Source organism: Anomalospiza imberbis, chromosome 24 (genome assembly GCF_031753505.1).
Source record: "Anomalospiza imberbis isolate Cuckoo-Finch-1a 21T00152 chromosome 24, ASM3175350v1, whole genome shotgun sequence".
Taxonomy (NCBI): domain Eukaryota; kingdom Metazoa; phylum Chordata; class Aves; order Passeriformes; family Viduidae; genus Anomalospiza; species Anomalospiza imberbis.
Window position 1 is genome coordinate 2,757,502 of NC_089704.1, and position 17,234 is coordinate 2,774,735.

The 17,234-nt window shown below is 50.3% G+C and overlaps 1 protein-coding gene across 3 annotated transcripts in view; it reads left to right on the plus strand.

The window, feature by feature from the left end:
- The window catches only part of LOC137462053 (protein CEPU-1), a 357,852-nt gene that overhangs the window by 184,196 nt on the left and 156,422 nt on the right, over window positions 1–17,234 (plus strand). Inside the window, exon 1 of one of the 3 annotated variants that reach the window (XM_068172043.1) lies at window positions 4,999–5,044. The exons of the other annotated variants lie outside the window; for them this stretch is intronic. Within the exon in view, the coding sequence (XP_068028144.1) occupies window positions 5,014–5,044 (31 nt within the window). The 5' untranslated portion in view covers window positions 4,999–5,013. Of the gene's footprint in view, window positions 1–4,998; window positions 5,045–17,234 lie in introns of those variants that run through there. 3 annotated transcript variants of the gene reach the window in all.

Genomic DNA, 17,234 nt, shown 5'->3' on the forward strand with positions numbered 1-17,234 from the left:
TTGACATCCAGGTCAGAAGTGCTGCCAGCACTCTGACTGCTAAAACCTTTTCTCTGGGTTTATTTCCAACTGCCAGAGGGCAGGTTTAGATGGGATATTGGGGAAAAAAATTGTTGCCTATGAGGGTGGGGAGACCCTGGCACAGGTTGCCCAGAGAAGCTGTGGCTGCCCTTGGGTCCCTGGAAGCGTCCAAGGCCAGGTTGTACAGGGCTTGAAGCAACCTGGGACCGTGGAAAATGTCCCTGCCCATGGCAGGGGGTGGAATGAGATTATCTTTAAGGTCCCTTCTAGCGTGGATCATTCCATGATTCTCGTCCCTCCAATCGATTCTGGAATTCCACAGATTTTGGCTGCTGTTGGGAAGATCTCAAGTTGTTAAAGCCATTAGTTTGTAAGCAGAGCCTCTTTGAATTATGTTGCAAAAATAAATCCCTCTCAGGTACCTGGAAGGAGGGAGCTGAGAGGGCAGGATGAGATCCTCAGTTGTGCTTTGGGGGACTTTGAGATCCATCTGGGCATGAGGTTGGAAGGACCTGGGCATCCCAATCCTTTCCCTGGGGGGATCCACATTCCCAGTCCTGAGAGACTCAGGGGAAAGCAAGCATCTTCCCAAAATTGGGCTGAACTCTTCCCCTCCAGTGGTCCTCCCACTGGAAATCTCAGATTGCTATATCACAAAACCCCCATTGACTGACCATTTCCCAGAAACGTTTTCACTCTATTTTCCAGTCAGTCATTCCCCCTCAGGCCCTGTAATTTTTATTTGCATTACATCAGTCTGGGGGAAAATTCAGAAAATCAGGACTTTGACCAGTTCTTTTGGCAAGCAATGAAAAAGTGTTTTCTGCCTCAGGGAGGGGTTGTTTGTTCCAGCCTGGAAGCACAGCATTATAATTATCATGGGATTAAACTGAAGGATTAAATTGGTGGTGGCTGGTTGTTACACTTCCATGGGCTTCCTGGGATCTGAGGTCAAATTCAGGATGAATAGGACAATTTATATTCCCTGGATGTGCTGGTTGTTTCATATTTCAGCCCTGTTTTGTCCACGTTCCTGGATTTTAGGATCTTCCATTAGCTCATTAGGGACTCGTGCTGGTTTAGCTCTGTCATAGCTGCCAAAACCTGCGATGACTTTCCAAGGGGATTGGTACACCTGCACCACTCTGGACGATTCCCTGCTGTGGGAACGGCTCCACACACTCTCCCAACCCCAGCACTGCCGATGTTGGGTGAATAACAGCTTTTAAAATTCTTTTTCACAGCTTAGTTGGTGGCCAGGGCAAAGAAACAACATTGCCTTGAGGTCACCTCAGAGAAAAGTGTGGAGCTGGGTTTCTTTCAGTGACGTCAACCCAGTGTTTCTGTCAAATCCTAATGAAACAGTTTATGCAAACGTGGAAACCGACCCATATGCTTCACTCAGCGTAGCCTTTTTTTAACCTTTTAGATAAATGTCAATTTTTTGGAATGACAATGACATTTCAAGTGAGAGATTGAAATGTAACACACAAGAAACATCATCCACGAGATGTTTTGACTTCTCTGCAGCTCCCTCCTCTCCCTGTTCTATTTATTTTCTGCGAAAACTGTTCGCTAAGCCTGACTTGAATCCACAGATAGCTTTGGTTCCTGAAAATGACATTTTCTAGCAAACACACCGTCAATCGAAAACAAAAAGAAATCAGTCTTACAGTCTCTGCTCACCTTTGGTGCCAGAGCCAGCTCTGGGCTTTACAGCACATTGTGTTGCTCAGAACCACTGGGGCTGGGACATGTGGGTCGTCTGACCCTCTCTAATATGCAGGGATTTTGCTTTTCCAGCTTTGCAGCCCAGGAATTTTCTGGTTTGGATCAAGTGCTGTGCTTTGGTGGCTCTCTGCAAGGTTGGAGAAGAGCATTTTAAGGGGTTTGGTTGCCATCCTTGCTGATAAAATACACCAGCCAGGTTCCTCTGTAATCAAAAACAAGATCAAAGAATCCCAGAATGGTTTGGTTTGAGAGAGACCTTAAGGATCATTTTGTTTCAAGGCCATGCCAAGGGCAGGGACACCTTCCACTATCCCAGAGTGCTCCAAGTCCCATCCAGCCTGGCCTTGGATATTTCCAGGGATCCAGGGGCAGCTACAGCTTCTCTGGGGATCTTGTGCTAGGGCCTCACCACCCTGACAGGGATCAATTCCTTCCCAATATCCCATCCATCCCTGCCTTCTGGCAGTGTGAACCTATTCCCCTTGTCCTGGCACATCAGGCCCTTGTCCAAAGTCCTTCTCCAGCTCTCCTGGAGCCCCTTTAGGCCCTGGAAGAGGCTCTAAGTTTTCGCTAGAGCCTTTTCCTTTGCAGGTGGAACATCCCCAGCTCTCCCAGTCTGTCTCCACGAGAAAGGTGCTCCAGCCTGTGTAGCATCTCCGTGGCCTCCTCTGGACTTTGTCCAGCAGCTCCACACCCTGCTGACGTTGGGGTCCCAGAGCTGGACACAGTGCTCCAGGGGGGTCTCACCAGAGTGGAGCAGGGGGTGACAATGCCCTCCCTGGACCTGGTGGTGATGGTGCTGGGAACGCAGCCCGGGACAAGGCTTGGCTTTGTGGGCTGAAAGCACACATTCCCAGGTCAGGTAAGATCCGAGCTCAGAAGCAAAATGTCCTTGTCTCACAGGAGCAGAGCTCTGCATTAGCATCGTGAGCTACAGGGGTAACAGAGAAATGGGGCAGGCAATGGCATCCACAGCCTGACATGGGATGAGCTGGGATCAGAGACATGGAATGGGCAATGGCATCCACTGTCTGACGTGGGATGAGCTGGGATCAGAGACATGGAATGGGCAATGAAATGCACAGATATCCATGGGATGAGCTGTAATTGGAGACACAGAATGTGCAATGACATCCACAGATTTCCAAGGGATGAGCTGGGATCAGAGACATGGGGCAGGCAATGACATCCACAGCCTGATGTGGGATGAGCTGGGATCAGAAATATGGAATGGGCAATAACATCCACAGTCTGACATGGGCTGAGCTGGGATTGGAGTCATGGAACAGGCAATGACATCCACAGCCTGACACGGGATAAGCCGGGATTGGGAGCAAGGTGCTGGCTCTGACTCAGGAGAGCAATGAAGTGAAAACCTCAAGTACTTCATCACTCAGGCTCTTGCTTAACTGCTGGCTTATGAATCAGTCGGTGCCTACATGATTCCCTGAGTCACCGTCTAGAAAGGGATAAACGCTGCTTCTCAGTGTCTCATCCAAATTGTCCTTCAGCCCCTTAATTTTTGTTTGCTGATGGCGTTGTGAAGGAAAAGCTTCAATTTACTGAGAGAGGAGATAAATCAAATCTTTGCTGCGCTGCTTTGCTTCTGTTTTACCCCAAAGAGTGTGTGGCATTCATAGAATCATAGAATGCTTTGGGTTGGAAGGGACTTTAAAGATCATCCCATTCCAGCCCCTGCTATGGGCAGGGACACCTTCCACTACCCCAGGGTGCTCCAAGCCCCAGCCTGGCTTGGACACTTTTAGGAATGTGGCAGCCACAGCTTCTCTGGGCAATGACCTGGGGAAGTCACTGCTGCAGGAAGGTCTCAGGGTGTGAGAATGGCTCTGTCCCCCCTCTTCTGTCAGGCTGGTTTGTGGTACAGAGCAGGGTGCACCCACACCACTTGCTCTGTCCAGTGTGAGCTCTCAACCTTCTTTACAGCCAGGGAAAATTAATGGCAAGCAGGTTTGGAAGGTAGATTATTTCATTATCATCGTAATTGGTGCTTATAATTAGTTGTTACTCTGGCGTGTGATGTGCCCTGAGCTCTGCGGCTGCAGAGTGCAGGAGCAGAAAGGAAAGGCTATTTTTATTTTATTATTAATTATGGCTGTTGTTTATTTTATTGGATATTTATGCACTTGCTGTTTCAATCAAGTAACCTCAGCTCATTTGGCTTTGCAGCAGGCAGATGGTTGGGCTTTGCCTGTCCTGGCTCTGGTTCAGCTTGGGCTCTGCCTCCTGCTCTTCGGTCAGCCGTGCCTCGTTTTGCCCAGGAGAAAATTTGGAATAGCTCTGCCTGCCTTGCTATGTGCTTGTGCTATGCATCTACAGAAATTGCAAACCCTGACATCAATGATGCTGGATGCGGATCCCTCACTGGGGATCCAGAGAAGCACCGCTGCCTCTCCCAGCCGGGACCACTGTCAGCCCAGGCGCCTTGCTGGAGGACAGAAGCCTCTTGTGGAAGGCAAATCACCCTGGAAAAGCCACAGATATTTGCTCTGAGTCAGGCAAAGGGCCCTCTTTGTGGTGCGTCAGCCTTTCCCCGCTGAAACAATAAATGGCCTTTTCCTCGTTAGCTGACGCAACCCAACAAAGCGCCATTGATTTTGGTAGGTGCTTCATCAGTGACAGCGGGGCAGGGACGAGGTTTACGACCCCACCGGCTTTTCCAGGCGCGCACGGACATGTGGTTGGGTTTTAATGAGCACTTCGGGCCACAAAGTGGGTCAGCACTTTCATCTGCTCTGCCTTGTCCCCCCCACCCCCGGCTCCCTCCTGCAGCAGAGGCCCAAGGATGTCACCGCGCGGCGGCACGAGCTGCCGCGTCCTGGCTCTGGCCCATGGGGGGTGGCAGTGTGGGGAGGGGTCCTGCTGGGACACGGAGCTGGAACCTGCTGATGCAGCTCCCCACGGATCCTGAGCTTTGTAAGAATGGCCAGCATGGTGCGCTTTGAAGCCTGAAACCTTGAGTACTTCAAACGGGCAGAGGACAGGGGGATGATGTATGGGAAATTAATATCTAACGGGGCTAAAAATTGTTCTCGATGTCGCCCGAACTCCCCTGCCCAGCTGAGCTCTATTTACTTTCATCCCATCCAGAGCATTTAGCACAAAGAGACCCCTTACACCCTTAATTTCCAAAAACACAAAGCCTTCCATTTCACTGCATCCAGCAGAAGCCTTCCCCTTTTCTCTCTCATTTTCCGGCTCACTTTTGAAACCCTCTTCTCCCTCGCTGCAGCCTCTCAGGGGATGAAGCAGCAAAGTTTGGAAAGGAGAGCAGGTCAGTAACCCTTTTGTGGCCGGTTTGCTGCAGGGAGGGCATCCTGAGGCTTCCCACATCCCAGCTGTTGCGTCAGGCTTTGAGGGGGCAAAGCCCCGCTGGCACCCCGGGTACGTTTAGCACCGGTCAGTGCACGGTGGAGGATTTGTAACTGGAAATTGGGATGCTGGAATCTCATTTATGTCGCAGTAGGAGGACAACAAGTGAGAGCTGCCTCTCTGGCACAGAGCGGAGCATCCCGGCGGAGCTGTTTTGGCTGTAGGGAGGAGGAGGGAGGATGGTTTCAACATCAGGGCACCAGCCCGAGCCCGGGGGTAGCCGGGCTCAGCCCTGGGCGCTCAGTGTCGCGTTGCTCACCCATGTCTAGGGATTGCACCCCATTTCCTTATCAGAGTTGGGAATGAGTTCAGGGAGGATTGCTCCACGCCGAGTGGGAATGGTGTGGGCTGGAATGAGCCTGGCATTTCATGCCCCACCCCTGCACGGACAGGGAGTGCCTGAGATTATCAGGGCTGGGTGGGGAAGAAAAAACGCAAAACAAGTGATGTTTCAAAACACAGCCTCGAGATTTTCCCAGGCTGATTTGCCGGCCCTCCTTTATAGGCTGGTGCAAAAACACCGAAGGAAAAGCAGTTCTTTAGTGCTGACAGGTTAGAGGTGAGTGCTCCTGGGTGATTTCCCCGGGGCATCCCTGTGCCGAGGGCCGGTCGGAGGTCGGATAATTGGAATGAGTCCGGCAGGGCTTCAAGAGGCAGCTGCAAAGCAGGATGGTGCTGGGAGCCAGAGCCCTTTTCGTGGGGTACGACCCCGCTTCTGCAATCCCGGGGTCAGGGGATGAGGCGGAGGTTTCGACTTCCCTGTAAACACAGCCTGGAGTTGGTGTGCCGGCACTGTGAAACAGGGAAGGGTGGGATCAGCAGTGCCGCGCCAGCTTCCTGCACCCAGCTTTGCCCCGAGGTCTTTGATTGCTGCAATTTTATTCCTGTCATTCCAAGAGGTGTGCGAGTGCTCAGGGCAGAGGTGCTGTTCCCACTCCCTTGTGCCCCGGTGCTGCTGCAGGTGGGGCTTGGGCTGGGGGTGCTGACCCTGAACGGGAACCTCCCCTCCACAGGTGCTAGAAGGAGGCAGGAATTGCAGTCTGGGGATGGAAACTTGTTACTGGTGTAAGGGCTGGCTGTTTTTTAACTCCTCATATGTGTGTGTGTGTGTCTGTATATATATATATATATATATGTATGTATGTATGTATGTATATATATATGTATGTATATATATATATGTATATGTATATACAAATGTATATATACATATATAAATGTGTATATATAAATAAATGTATATATGTATATATAAATAAATAAATACTTATATGTATGTATATATATACACATATACATATATGTGCATATATATACATATATCTGTATATATCTATATATGTGTGTGTGTGTGTGTATATGTTATCTATATAGATATATATGCCCAGAGAGGTTGCTGACTCCTTATCCTGGAAGTGTTCCAGGCAAGGATGGAGCAACCTGGTCTGGTTGGAGGTGTCCCTGCAGGGGCTGGGATGAGATGAGCTTTAAGGTCCTTTCTTACCCAAACCATTCTGGGATTCTGTGACTCTAATTTTCTATATATTTGTATACATGGGATTGTTGAGGTGCTTGGAGCCTCTATGTGCTTTATGGGGTGACACCACAGTGTATTTGGGTCCCAAATATGCCCTGAGAGCCCAAGACTGGAGTCACAGGTGTGTGCAGGGCATGGCTTTATAGGCTGATGCCTTCTTGCCGTGCTGTTTCTCTGCACTGGAGTGAAATTCCATAGTTTTCACCTTTTGTTGCTTCTCAGCAGCCCCTGGAGAGCCCCTATTAGCACTACTGGAGGTCTGACATCTCCTCCTGGATATGAGCCGGCATGTGGAGCTGACCAGCCTCCCCCAGCCTCCACAGGGACAGCTTAACGTGACCCCAGGGGTGTCCCTGAGCAGGTGCAGGTCCCTGGCCGTGGCACCTGGAGCAGATCTGAGCCCAGCATCTGTCATCCACATTTTTCTGCGAGACCAGCACCTCACGAGCCATCCCTGCAAAGCTGGGATCTCTTCCATCGCCGGAGGGCCTGATCCTCAGCTGCTGGAAGCTGGCACCGTGTCACCCAGCAAATAGCCCAGCTGGTCGGTCAGTGGCTGCCACTGCCCATCCCTGAGCAGCCAAACCTGCAGCAGCCCAGGGCCAGTTGGAGCTGCTCCCCTCTCTCTGCCTCCCACTCTTTTCCTCACTTCTCCCTTTTAATTCTCTCCCCGTCTGTTCATTCTCTCCCCTGCTGTTCCTTGCTCTCTATTCTTGAGCCATCCTTCTTTTCCTCTGTGAAGAAAGCTTGGGGAGGAAGGGAGGAGAGCAGTACAACTCTGTTGGTTTTTCCAATACCCTTCCCTAAAATCTCACCAGGTTACATTATGCTCTAATAGACTTTAAGCCAATCTGCCTAATGCCACTGCAAAGGTCAATTAAATTCACCCTAAAAAATTTACTCCTGGCTCATTATACATTTGGAAAATGAGTTAGAAGCACAAGCTGCCCCAGAGGTTTCTGATATTTTCCTAATGAACATGTCTCCTAATGGAAAGAAAGGAAAGAAAACCAACACACACACACATAAAAAAAAAAAAAACCAAAAAACCTCTCACAGCAATTTGAAAGGAATATTTTGCTGGTCCACTGGAGAGAGTAGAGTAAGGCGGAGTGTAAGGCAAAGAGGAGGAGGAGGGATGTGTGATGCGATGTCTCAGCGAGGTCATTACACCCACCAGAGGAATTTGTTGAAGGAATTTGCTTGCCCAGGCATTTGGGCAAGAGCTTTGACCTTGTGTCCATTCCTGGCCCCTCCTGAAGGGTGGTTTGGTTTCATGCTCCCAAGGCACATCCACGCTGGCTGTGACTCGGTGCACTCACAGCCCACCCACGGCTTCCTCACCCCAGCAGTGTTTCGTGCCTGCAGGGATTCACAGGCTAAAGGAGGCAAAATTAATCAAGTGAATGATTAATTGCAAACTGTGACCTGGCTTGCTGAGAGTGACAACTTTGAAGGGCTTTTCAGGCTGAAGATTCTCAATGTGAAAGGCCTTTGTGGACCCTTAGAGGTTTTTTTGGTTTGTTTTTTTTTCTTGAGAGAGTGGTGAGAGGGCTCTTGAAACCCCTGTGCCTTTGAGGGCACAGAGTTATTTACTGTTCATCAGATTTTCATCCTCATTTCTAATGTGTGGATCCAGCCAGGTGCAGGACAGAAATAAATTCAAAGATGTTCACTGGTCCTTTGGGCACCCAGCTGTGGGTGCTCCCCACAGTGCCCAGGATTGAGCTGATTTGGAATCCCTCTCAATTATGCAAAGGTTTTGTTGAATATGAACTGCATTTTGAATTTAGAATTTAATTTCCTGCCCTGCAAGTGGAGTTTCTCAATGGGGAGAAGTGGGGGAAGCAGAGCATCTCTCCAAAAGATTTGCTAGGTAGGAATATAAACCACTGAGAACCAGCAGAAGTGCTTGGAATTAAAATGAAGCAAATCAAGGCAATAAAAGCACAAACGTGACTTTGTCAAAGTCAACGTGTTCTCATGGGAAGTTTTAAATTTCAACAAAACAGCATTTCTGACCAAACAAACAGCCCAAATCCCTCCCATTTGTGCAGGGATTTAATGGCCTGGGATGGTTTGTTGAACAGGACTGAACATGTAACTTCACTGGTGCAGAGATGCCACCACTGGGTGTGCTGGGCTTCACCACACCCAGGCTTAGTCACTTAAATCATGGGGGTCTGGTTTAACTTGGTCATCTGCCAGCCAGAGGAGGCCTCTCAGCACCTAAGGAGGCTTCAAGAGAGCTGGAGAGGGACTATGGAAAAGGGCCCTGAGTGACAGGACAAGAGAGAATGTAATCCCATTACCAGAGGGCAGGATTAGATGGGTTATTGGGAAGAAATTCTTAGCTGTGAGGGTGGGGAGGCCCTGGTACAAGTTCCCCAGAGCAGCTGTGGCTTCCTTGGATCCCTGAAAGTGTCCAAGGCCAGGCTGGACAGGGTTTGGAGCACCCTGAGACAATGGAAGATGTCCCTGCCTATGGCAGGGGTGGAAGAGATGGTGTTCAAGGTTCCTTCCATCACAAACCCTTCCATGATCTGTGTTCCTCACAGAGAGGGCAGTTCATCCCCTCCTGCAGCAGGTGGCTAAAGGATGTGATATACCTGGATGCCAGCCCTCTCCTTATGTCTGGATGAAAAGCCCAGTCTAAGTACCAGAATCTAAACCAAGCTGCAACTCCAGGCGAGCCGCTGCCTTTCTCCAAGAAGCTGCTGGGAATTTTCCTGCAGAGCTGTTTTTTTGGCACAGGGAAAAGCTTCAGGGAAACTGAAAGCCTGGGCATAACTCCCTTCAGTTTGTCTTTAATTACAGCTAGGGAAGAGGTGGTAATTACAACACACCTTTCCCTTGAACAGATCCTCAGGTGGAATCAGCGCTCAGAAATATGCATACTAATCAGGAGCCTGGGTTTTGCCAGGGTTGCTGTTGTGTTGGTTGGGATTGAGTGGAGCGAAGCTGCCCAGATGGCATCCAGGATCTGGCTGGCAGAGGAGGCTTTGCAGAGCCACGAGGACAGGGAAAGCTGTTTTCTCCCTCCTGCTACGGATATTAGGCAGGAGCTGGGGACAGCGGGATGGTGCTTGCAATGTCAATTATTAGCGTGTTTAGTAAATTACCTAGTAAATTGGCCCTTAAAATTTCCAACTGCGTGTCCTCTCTTGCACTCCAAGCCTGCAGCTGAGTTGTTTACACTCTTTCAGCGGGGAAGATGGATCAGCTCTGTCTCAGCTTCTGGACGTCTTGCAGAGAGAAGCCTGAGCTGATCCTGCACGCTGTGCCAGGCTGGGAGGCGGAGGGAGGGTCGTGCCCACAAGCACAGGAACCCTCACCTTGGCCCAGCTTAAAGCTGGAAGAGCCGTGACGGGGAAGGCAGGACCCCAGGAATCAGTGTCCTTGCCATCCACACGCATCCACAGGCTCCCAGCAGGTTCAGTGCTCTGTGTGTGTGACAGCATCTCCCGTGGTTCTCCTGATTGCCTTCCCTCTGTGCGCTTGTTCCTGGCCAGGGCGGTGCCCTGTGCGGCGCAGAACCGCTGGCACCGGGGGATGAGCTTATCCTCCTTTTCTCACAACAGCAGGCTGAGGGAGATGCTGGCAAAAGAGAAAGGCAGGTATCTGTGTGATGGGGAGGGAGAAGGATGCTCTGCAAGCTGCATGAGATGGGTGAAACAGTGCTGGAGAGACTTTGCCATGGTCTGCTGGCCACTGCCTGCTCCATCAGCTGATCTGGGGAATCTGGGGAACTTAGCTTCCTCAAATTCTGGGGTCAAATAGCTGGGAGATCACTGTGGATGAGCCTTAGGGATGCTCCCCAGCAAGGGCAACCCCAGACCCATATGCTTTTGGGGCTAAATCTGCTCAGGGTCTGCCTTGAGACCTACCCTTTGGGGTTGGGACAGCATTGAGAAGACCTGGCTTTATTTGGAACTGATTCCAGGCCAGATCCCCTTCCTCCCCCATTTTTTCCCATTTTACTAGGTGGGATATGCATGGTCTGTTTTCCATTGCAAGGTACATTTTCCCTTCTGTGCATTTCCACCTCTCCTTTTGCCTTTTCATGTGTTCTGGAAAGGTCAGCCCATATCTGGAACACACTTCAAATTTGCACAGAGAGCCGGGGGCAGGAAGAGAGGGGAGAGTCGTGCTGCTGCAGCTCCAGCCCTCTCAGAGGGAGGTTTGCTGCTTATTTCACTACTTTTATGGATGGATGGGATGCAGGACTGCGTGAAAACCCACCTGCAACCTGAGGAAATCGTCTTTTCTTTGCAGAAATCCCTCAAAGCACAGAGTGGTGGTGGTGTAACCCCACCAGCTGTAGCTATCCGCTGTCCTCCTCCAGCCTCAGCTCTTGGGGTACATCAGCCTCATCCTTCCTCTCTCTCTGGGGTGATCCTCATCTCCTCCAGCCTGCTGCTGTCAGCCGAGCCTCATCCCCCTGCTCCGTGTCCTGCTGTGCCACCAGCACGTGTCCGACCCTCTCCCCTTGCCGCCACATCCTGCATTCCTCGCACTTTTCCCGGGAGCAAGGGGGACACCGTGGCTGGAGCTGTGCCCCCTCCTTGTCTCCACGTCAGGCCCTTACCTTGCCTGTCAGGAGCTGCCTCCTCTCGCCGGGACCTGATGCTGCTTCATTTCTGTTTTAATTTTGCTGCGGTTTCGCGACAGCCACTGCGGGGTCAGGAGTTACAGAAAGGTTACTGGTGAGTGATGGGTATTGACATCCTTAACAGCGCCCTGACCCCATCAGTCTCGCTCTGTTCTTCTTTTTCCTTACACTTGCCCTGGTTTTTTTCTTTTAAATTGGCCTCTTTCATGCATAAAGCTGCTTCATCACATTTTACCCAAAGCTGCAGCCGGCGAGGCAGGAAGGGAAGTGCTGATTTGCCCTGGCTGGCATTGAGGGAGGCTTTAATTCTCTTATTCTCCTATCCCAGAAACCTCGTGTGCTGTTTTTTGCCGCCTTTTTTTTTCTCTGATCTGCCAGTTCATCTTTCCAAAAGCCCACCTGGACTGTCGTGCCTGTGCCTGGGGCTGTCATGGGGGCTCGCACAAACAACCAGCTCACCTTGTGCAGGGCCAGGCTGCATATTGGAGTCTCAGCAGCAGGAACAAGCTCATCCCTGCTCCTTTTCCACAGTCTGGTGGGTTCTATGTACAAACAGCTGGGAGAGATTGTCCAGAGATAAGCACCAGGCTGTAAAACCCCAGCACAACAATTCAGGTGCAGCCTGAGAAGCTCAAAAGGAGTTGGCAGTGGGGGGATGATAGAATTTGTACTCATAAATTGAGAAAAAAATAAAGAAGCCTTATTTAATTTGTTTTGATGAAAGAGAGTAGCTTTAGATGGGGTACTGGGGAGAAATTCTTCCCTGTGTGGGTGGGTCCTGGCACAGAGTGCCCAGAGCAGCTGTGGCTGCCCCTGGATCCCTGGCAGTGTCCAAGACCAGGTTGGACGGGGCTTGGAGCAGCCTGGCATAGTTGAAGGTGTCCCTGCCCATGGCAGGGGGTGGAATGGGATAAAATCTCTCCCATCCCAAGCCATTCTGGGATTCTGTACATCCCAGTGTTTCCCCCCAGCCGAGGCTCATAGCATCACCTCCTTGTTGCACCTCATAAACCCCAGCCTGGCAGCCCATCACTGCTTCATCTGGCCAGACATAAACCTTCACACAGGCTGTTTGGAAATACGGCACAGCTCATTTTAAATGTGTCTTATCTCCCCGCTGAGGAGCTGTTGTGGCTTAGCAAGGCTGGGTTTGCCTCCCTCCTGCAGCTCATCCACATCTCCACTCCCATCCCAGCACTCCCCTCCATCCCACGACAAGCTGCCGTGACGTTATCAGATGCTTCAGCACTAAAACTCCTGGCACGCAAACTTCTTTTTTTTTTTTTTTTTTTCGGCTTTATTGTTGCATCCATAAAACTGGCTGGGAAAACTGCTGAAGCAGTAACCCTGCTCCATTTTAAAGGCAGCTGCAAATCAGCCCCACTCCCCTGTGCAGCACTGAGCTGGTTTTATGAGCCCTAATTAAACAGGATCTGCCCTGTGGTCCAGCTTCCACCCAGCCTATCTGAGAGATGGGATTTAATGGTTGAGGTTATGGATCTGTGTCCGTGGGCTTTCGTTCCCCTGGAAATGAACTGTAATGGGATGGTGAATGGATTAAAGTGAACGGAAACAGCCCATGCAAAGCCGTACATCAGGTGTGTGTTTTGTCTTAGCTGAAAAATGCAGGCTGGGGACTGAGTCAACCTGTTTTAGGGTTGGACAAGGAACAATCTAGCACTGTTTTGTGATGCTGAAAAATGGGAATGGGCATTAAATGAAGGAAATAGTCATTGCTGAGAGAGCACCAGGGCTGTCAACATGCCTGGGTCCTGCCTGTAGAATACCAAGGTTTTCAGGTTTTTGTAGAATACCAGAGCAGGGTTTTGGTAGCTTCAGGCTGGCTTGGGCTGAGATTCTCCTCAGAATGGGATGGCATGGGCTGTCCCTTTGCTTGTTTTCTGTGGAAATCTCTTTAAGGTTTATATCTCCTGACACTTCTTTGTGGTGGCATCTCTACAGGAGAAGCCTCACAGTCCTGCCACGGCAAGAGGAGGGAAGTGCTGGCACCCGGCACTTGACAATTTATTTGAACCCTTGAGTCTTTCCAAGAAAGCAATTTCTTTGATATTTCTCTTGGCATTTGAAGAGGGGAAAAGGTATTTTCCACATACACTTGTTGGTTTTAGCCTTCCTTTCCCCAAAATGATGATGTCTCTCTTTGTGAAAGTCAGCTGCATCTTACAACCCATAAACAGGGTGAGGAGGGAGATGGGGAGGAGAGTTTGCAGTACAGGAACTCTGTAGCAGTGTCCACGAGAAGGATCCTCTTGTGCCATGAAAAATTCCAGGATCCTGGAATTTTTCATGGCACGAGAGGATCCTTCCAGACAATTCTGTGCACCCAGCATTGGGCTCCCCCAGCCATGTCATCCACAAGCAACAGTGAAATATCAGCAGCATCATGGCTGGGCTTAAATCTTTACTGAATCTCCATTTTTCTTTCTTTAAACGCTTACAGAATAAATGGAATTTATAATCAGAAACCATAAAATCTCTGATTTATGATTCATCTTGATGACAATATTTAATAACTCGTGTATATTTTATTACATCTTTTTAATGCCCTGTTGTGGAATTTTACTTAGGCATTTCACCCTGTATATCAACCTGTCTCAGCACAGATGGGCTGACTTTTTTGCCTTGGGCTGGTGACAGAGCCAAATGTGCTCCGGGCTGGGCGCTTCCTAGGACTGCCTCAGTCTGTCCAAGCGGGCACAGAAAGCAGTGCTGGACATCCAGCCATGGTTCCAAGAGCTGCTGCTCACATTGCAGATCTGATGTCTTTCCCTGCCTGGGCAGCTCTTTTCCACAACATCCCCAGCCAATGGGGATTCAGTGCAGGTGGGGAGAGACATTCAACTGTAGGGCCTCTCTTCCCTCCTCAAGGACTTTTTGCTTGGAAACGCGGAGCTATTTAGGTTATTGCTCAAGTGTGTTCTTCTCTGGAGAGCTCTCCCTGCCTTTCTGGGACCATTAGTGCAAATTAGCTGCTGCATCCCATAATCCCCCAGCCTGCTGCACCCAGGGTAGGGATCCTCCCACAGGGAGGGGATGCTCATAAGCACCAGAGCTGCGTTCTGGCTTGGCTGGAAAGCAGCAGCTCCCTGCATCCCTCCCTCCCAGCTGGCTTTTATAACTAGGGCTGGAATGCAGAGAAACAAGGAATGGGCAACAGCTTGGCATGGATGTCTCTTGAGATTTGGATGCAAGAGGGGTTCATGTGCTTCCTTAGGTGCCTGCAGCCTGTTTTGGATGTTAAACCCATGCCAGCACAGGGACAGGTCATGTCTAGAGCTAGTCCTAGGAGGAACTGCAGGCTTAGGGCCACATCAGCCTGGTTCTAGCCTGGTTTTTTGGCAAGTGAGCTGGCAGCGTGTGGTAACATCCATTTTCCTCCTGCTGAGCATGGTCTGGTGGTTTGGTTTAGTTGCTCTCCAAGAAGGATGATGCCCCAGCACTATGCTGGTGCTTGAACAAGCCGGGTGAGGGGATGGGGGTGACAGGAATAGCTGGGAGCACAGGGGCCTGGGGCTGGCAGGCACCCCAGGAGCTTTTAGGAGCGTCCGTGCAGCACTGGCTGTGCTGCCGGTCACTGCCCATCCATCCGGCACTCCCACCCCCTGCCATCGCCTCGTTGCTCCTGGCAGGAACCGGCCGAACAGCCAGGTGGAGAGGAGGAAACGGGGCAAGACCCTGGCACAGCCTCCCCCCCGTGCTGCTGGCAGCCATCCGCATGGATGGGCAGCGGCCGAGGGGCCCGGGCTGGCCGGGAGGGGCTGTGGGGATCAGCGGGACCTGGGGACAGCAGGACAGGCTGCAGAAGGGAAGGGGAGAGGGTAGGAAGCAGTCAGGCAGGGAGGAAAAAGCAGCACATCCAGGGAGAGCTCAAAGCCTCTTCCAGGGCCTAAAGGGGCTCCAGGAGAGCTGGAGAGGGACTGGGGACAAGGGATGGAGGGACAGGACCAGGGACAATGGCTTCCCACTGCCAGAGGGCAGGGATGGATGGGATATTGGGGAGAAATTCTTCCCTGTGAGGGTGGGGAGGCCCTGGCACAGGGTGCCCAGAGCAGCTGTGGCTGCCCCATCCCCGGCAGTGCCTAAGGCCAGGTTGGATGGGACTTGGAGCCACCTGGGATAGTGGAAGGTGTCCCTGCCCATGGCAGGAGTTTGGAAGCAGATGAGCTTTAAAGTCTCTTCCATCCCAAACCATTCTGGATTTCTATGATATTTGGTTGCATTTTTTTTTTTGTTGTACTTTTTGGCTACAGAGACGTTGGTTGTTTAATTTTGGAGCTTTGATGAGGTGACCTTGTACTGTCCCTCCAACAAGGAGCACTGCAACCACTTGCCTCTTGCATGGAGAAGGCAGAAAAACCAAATACCTGAATTCCATGCACTGTTATACACCCACCAGTCTGTTAGTCTTGGGTGCTGATGGTTCCTTTTGAAATGAACAGAAAAATTCAGTCTCCTTCACAATGTTTTGACAGTTTTTTGGGTTTTCTTGTTGGTTGTTTTTTTGTGGGGCTCAAACTGTTTTGCAAAGAACTCTCAGGGCTGGATGAAATGTTTGTGCTGGGAAATCAGCCATCTTCAAAAGGGCTACTGCTCCCTTGCAAAACATTTGCAGAGTTTTCATCTGTGCATTTTGGCTCCTCTGATACAAGGCAGAAATCATCCTGGGAATTGTCTTCTCGATGGTTATTCTGCTGTGTCTGCTAGGAAAAAGAAAAAGGCATAAATGAGAATATCTTCAGCCAGCCAACAGCAAGAAAACATCCTCTGTGCTGCAGGTTGCTGGGCTTGGATGGTTTTGGTCTAAACAAGGTCATCGATCCCAAACAAAAACCTGCCTGATGTGAGTTGAATGGCTGAGATCTCAGATCACAGGGATTTGGAAGAACTTTTGCCATCTTTGACTGCCCCAAATTGCTCTTACTGGCTGCATGTCATTGTTGAAAATTTATTTATTTCCTTATTGCACATCATAACCAAAGAGGATTTTGTAGAATCAGGGAATCACAGAATGGCTTGGGTTGGAAGGGACCTTAAAGCTCATCTCATTCCCTGACATGTGTAGGGACACCTTCCATTGGGCCAGGTTTCTCCAAGCCTCATCCAACCTGGCCTTGACCAATTCCAGGGATGAGGCAGCCACAGCTTCTGTGGGTAACAGAGACTTTAAAGCTGCATCACTAGCTGGGAGGAGCAGGATGATCCTTGTGCAGATTTGAGCAAAAAAAAAATAGTCATTGGGAGGATAAAACTCCTTCCCTGGAAGGTGGAGGTGACTTCTCAGAGCAGGCACATCACAAGGCTGGCCTGACCCATTTCAGCCCTAAATCACAGTCTAGCAAAGGAGAAGAAACCTCATGAGGAGGTTTCACAATCTCTAAAGATCTTCTGGGCAATGTTGGAAATGAAGAAAATGAATTACTCCTGGTCTCCAAAGGTGGTAGGACAAGGAGTAATGGCCCGGAGCTAAGGAAGGGAAATTTTTTCTACTTGGCTATTAAAAGAATGCCCCCTAGACAGGAGGGAAGGGGAAAAGTCCCCAGGGAGGGAGCACCAGTGCCGGCTACAGCGCAGAGATGGGATGTTAATGGAGGTGATGAAGGGGAGGATATTTAGACTACTCAAGAGGTCATCCTGTTGACCTGAGCCAGCTCTCTCCTGGCCCTACAATCTGTACGGTGCCATGGTAAATTCCACTTGCCTGACTTTACTGCGGGTGCTTTATCACTCGACTTAATGGCTGGGAAATGTCTTCACTTGACTGCTCCGTTCAGATGAGAGGGCTGTCTGTGATCCTCGGGCTTAAGCAACAATTCACTGCCTGCAAAGGGATTATGCCTTTTTATTATCTTCCCTCTCAGAGCCTGGACTCGAGGTCCTGGCTCCTCTTTGCCACAGTTTTTCCCTTTCTGACCTCATGCCATC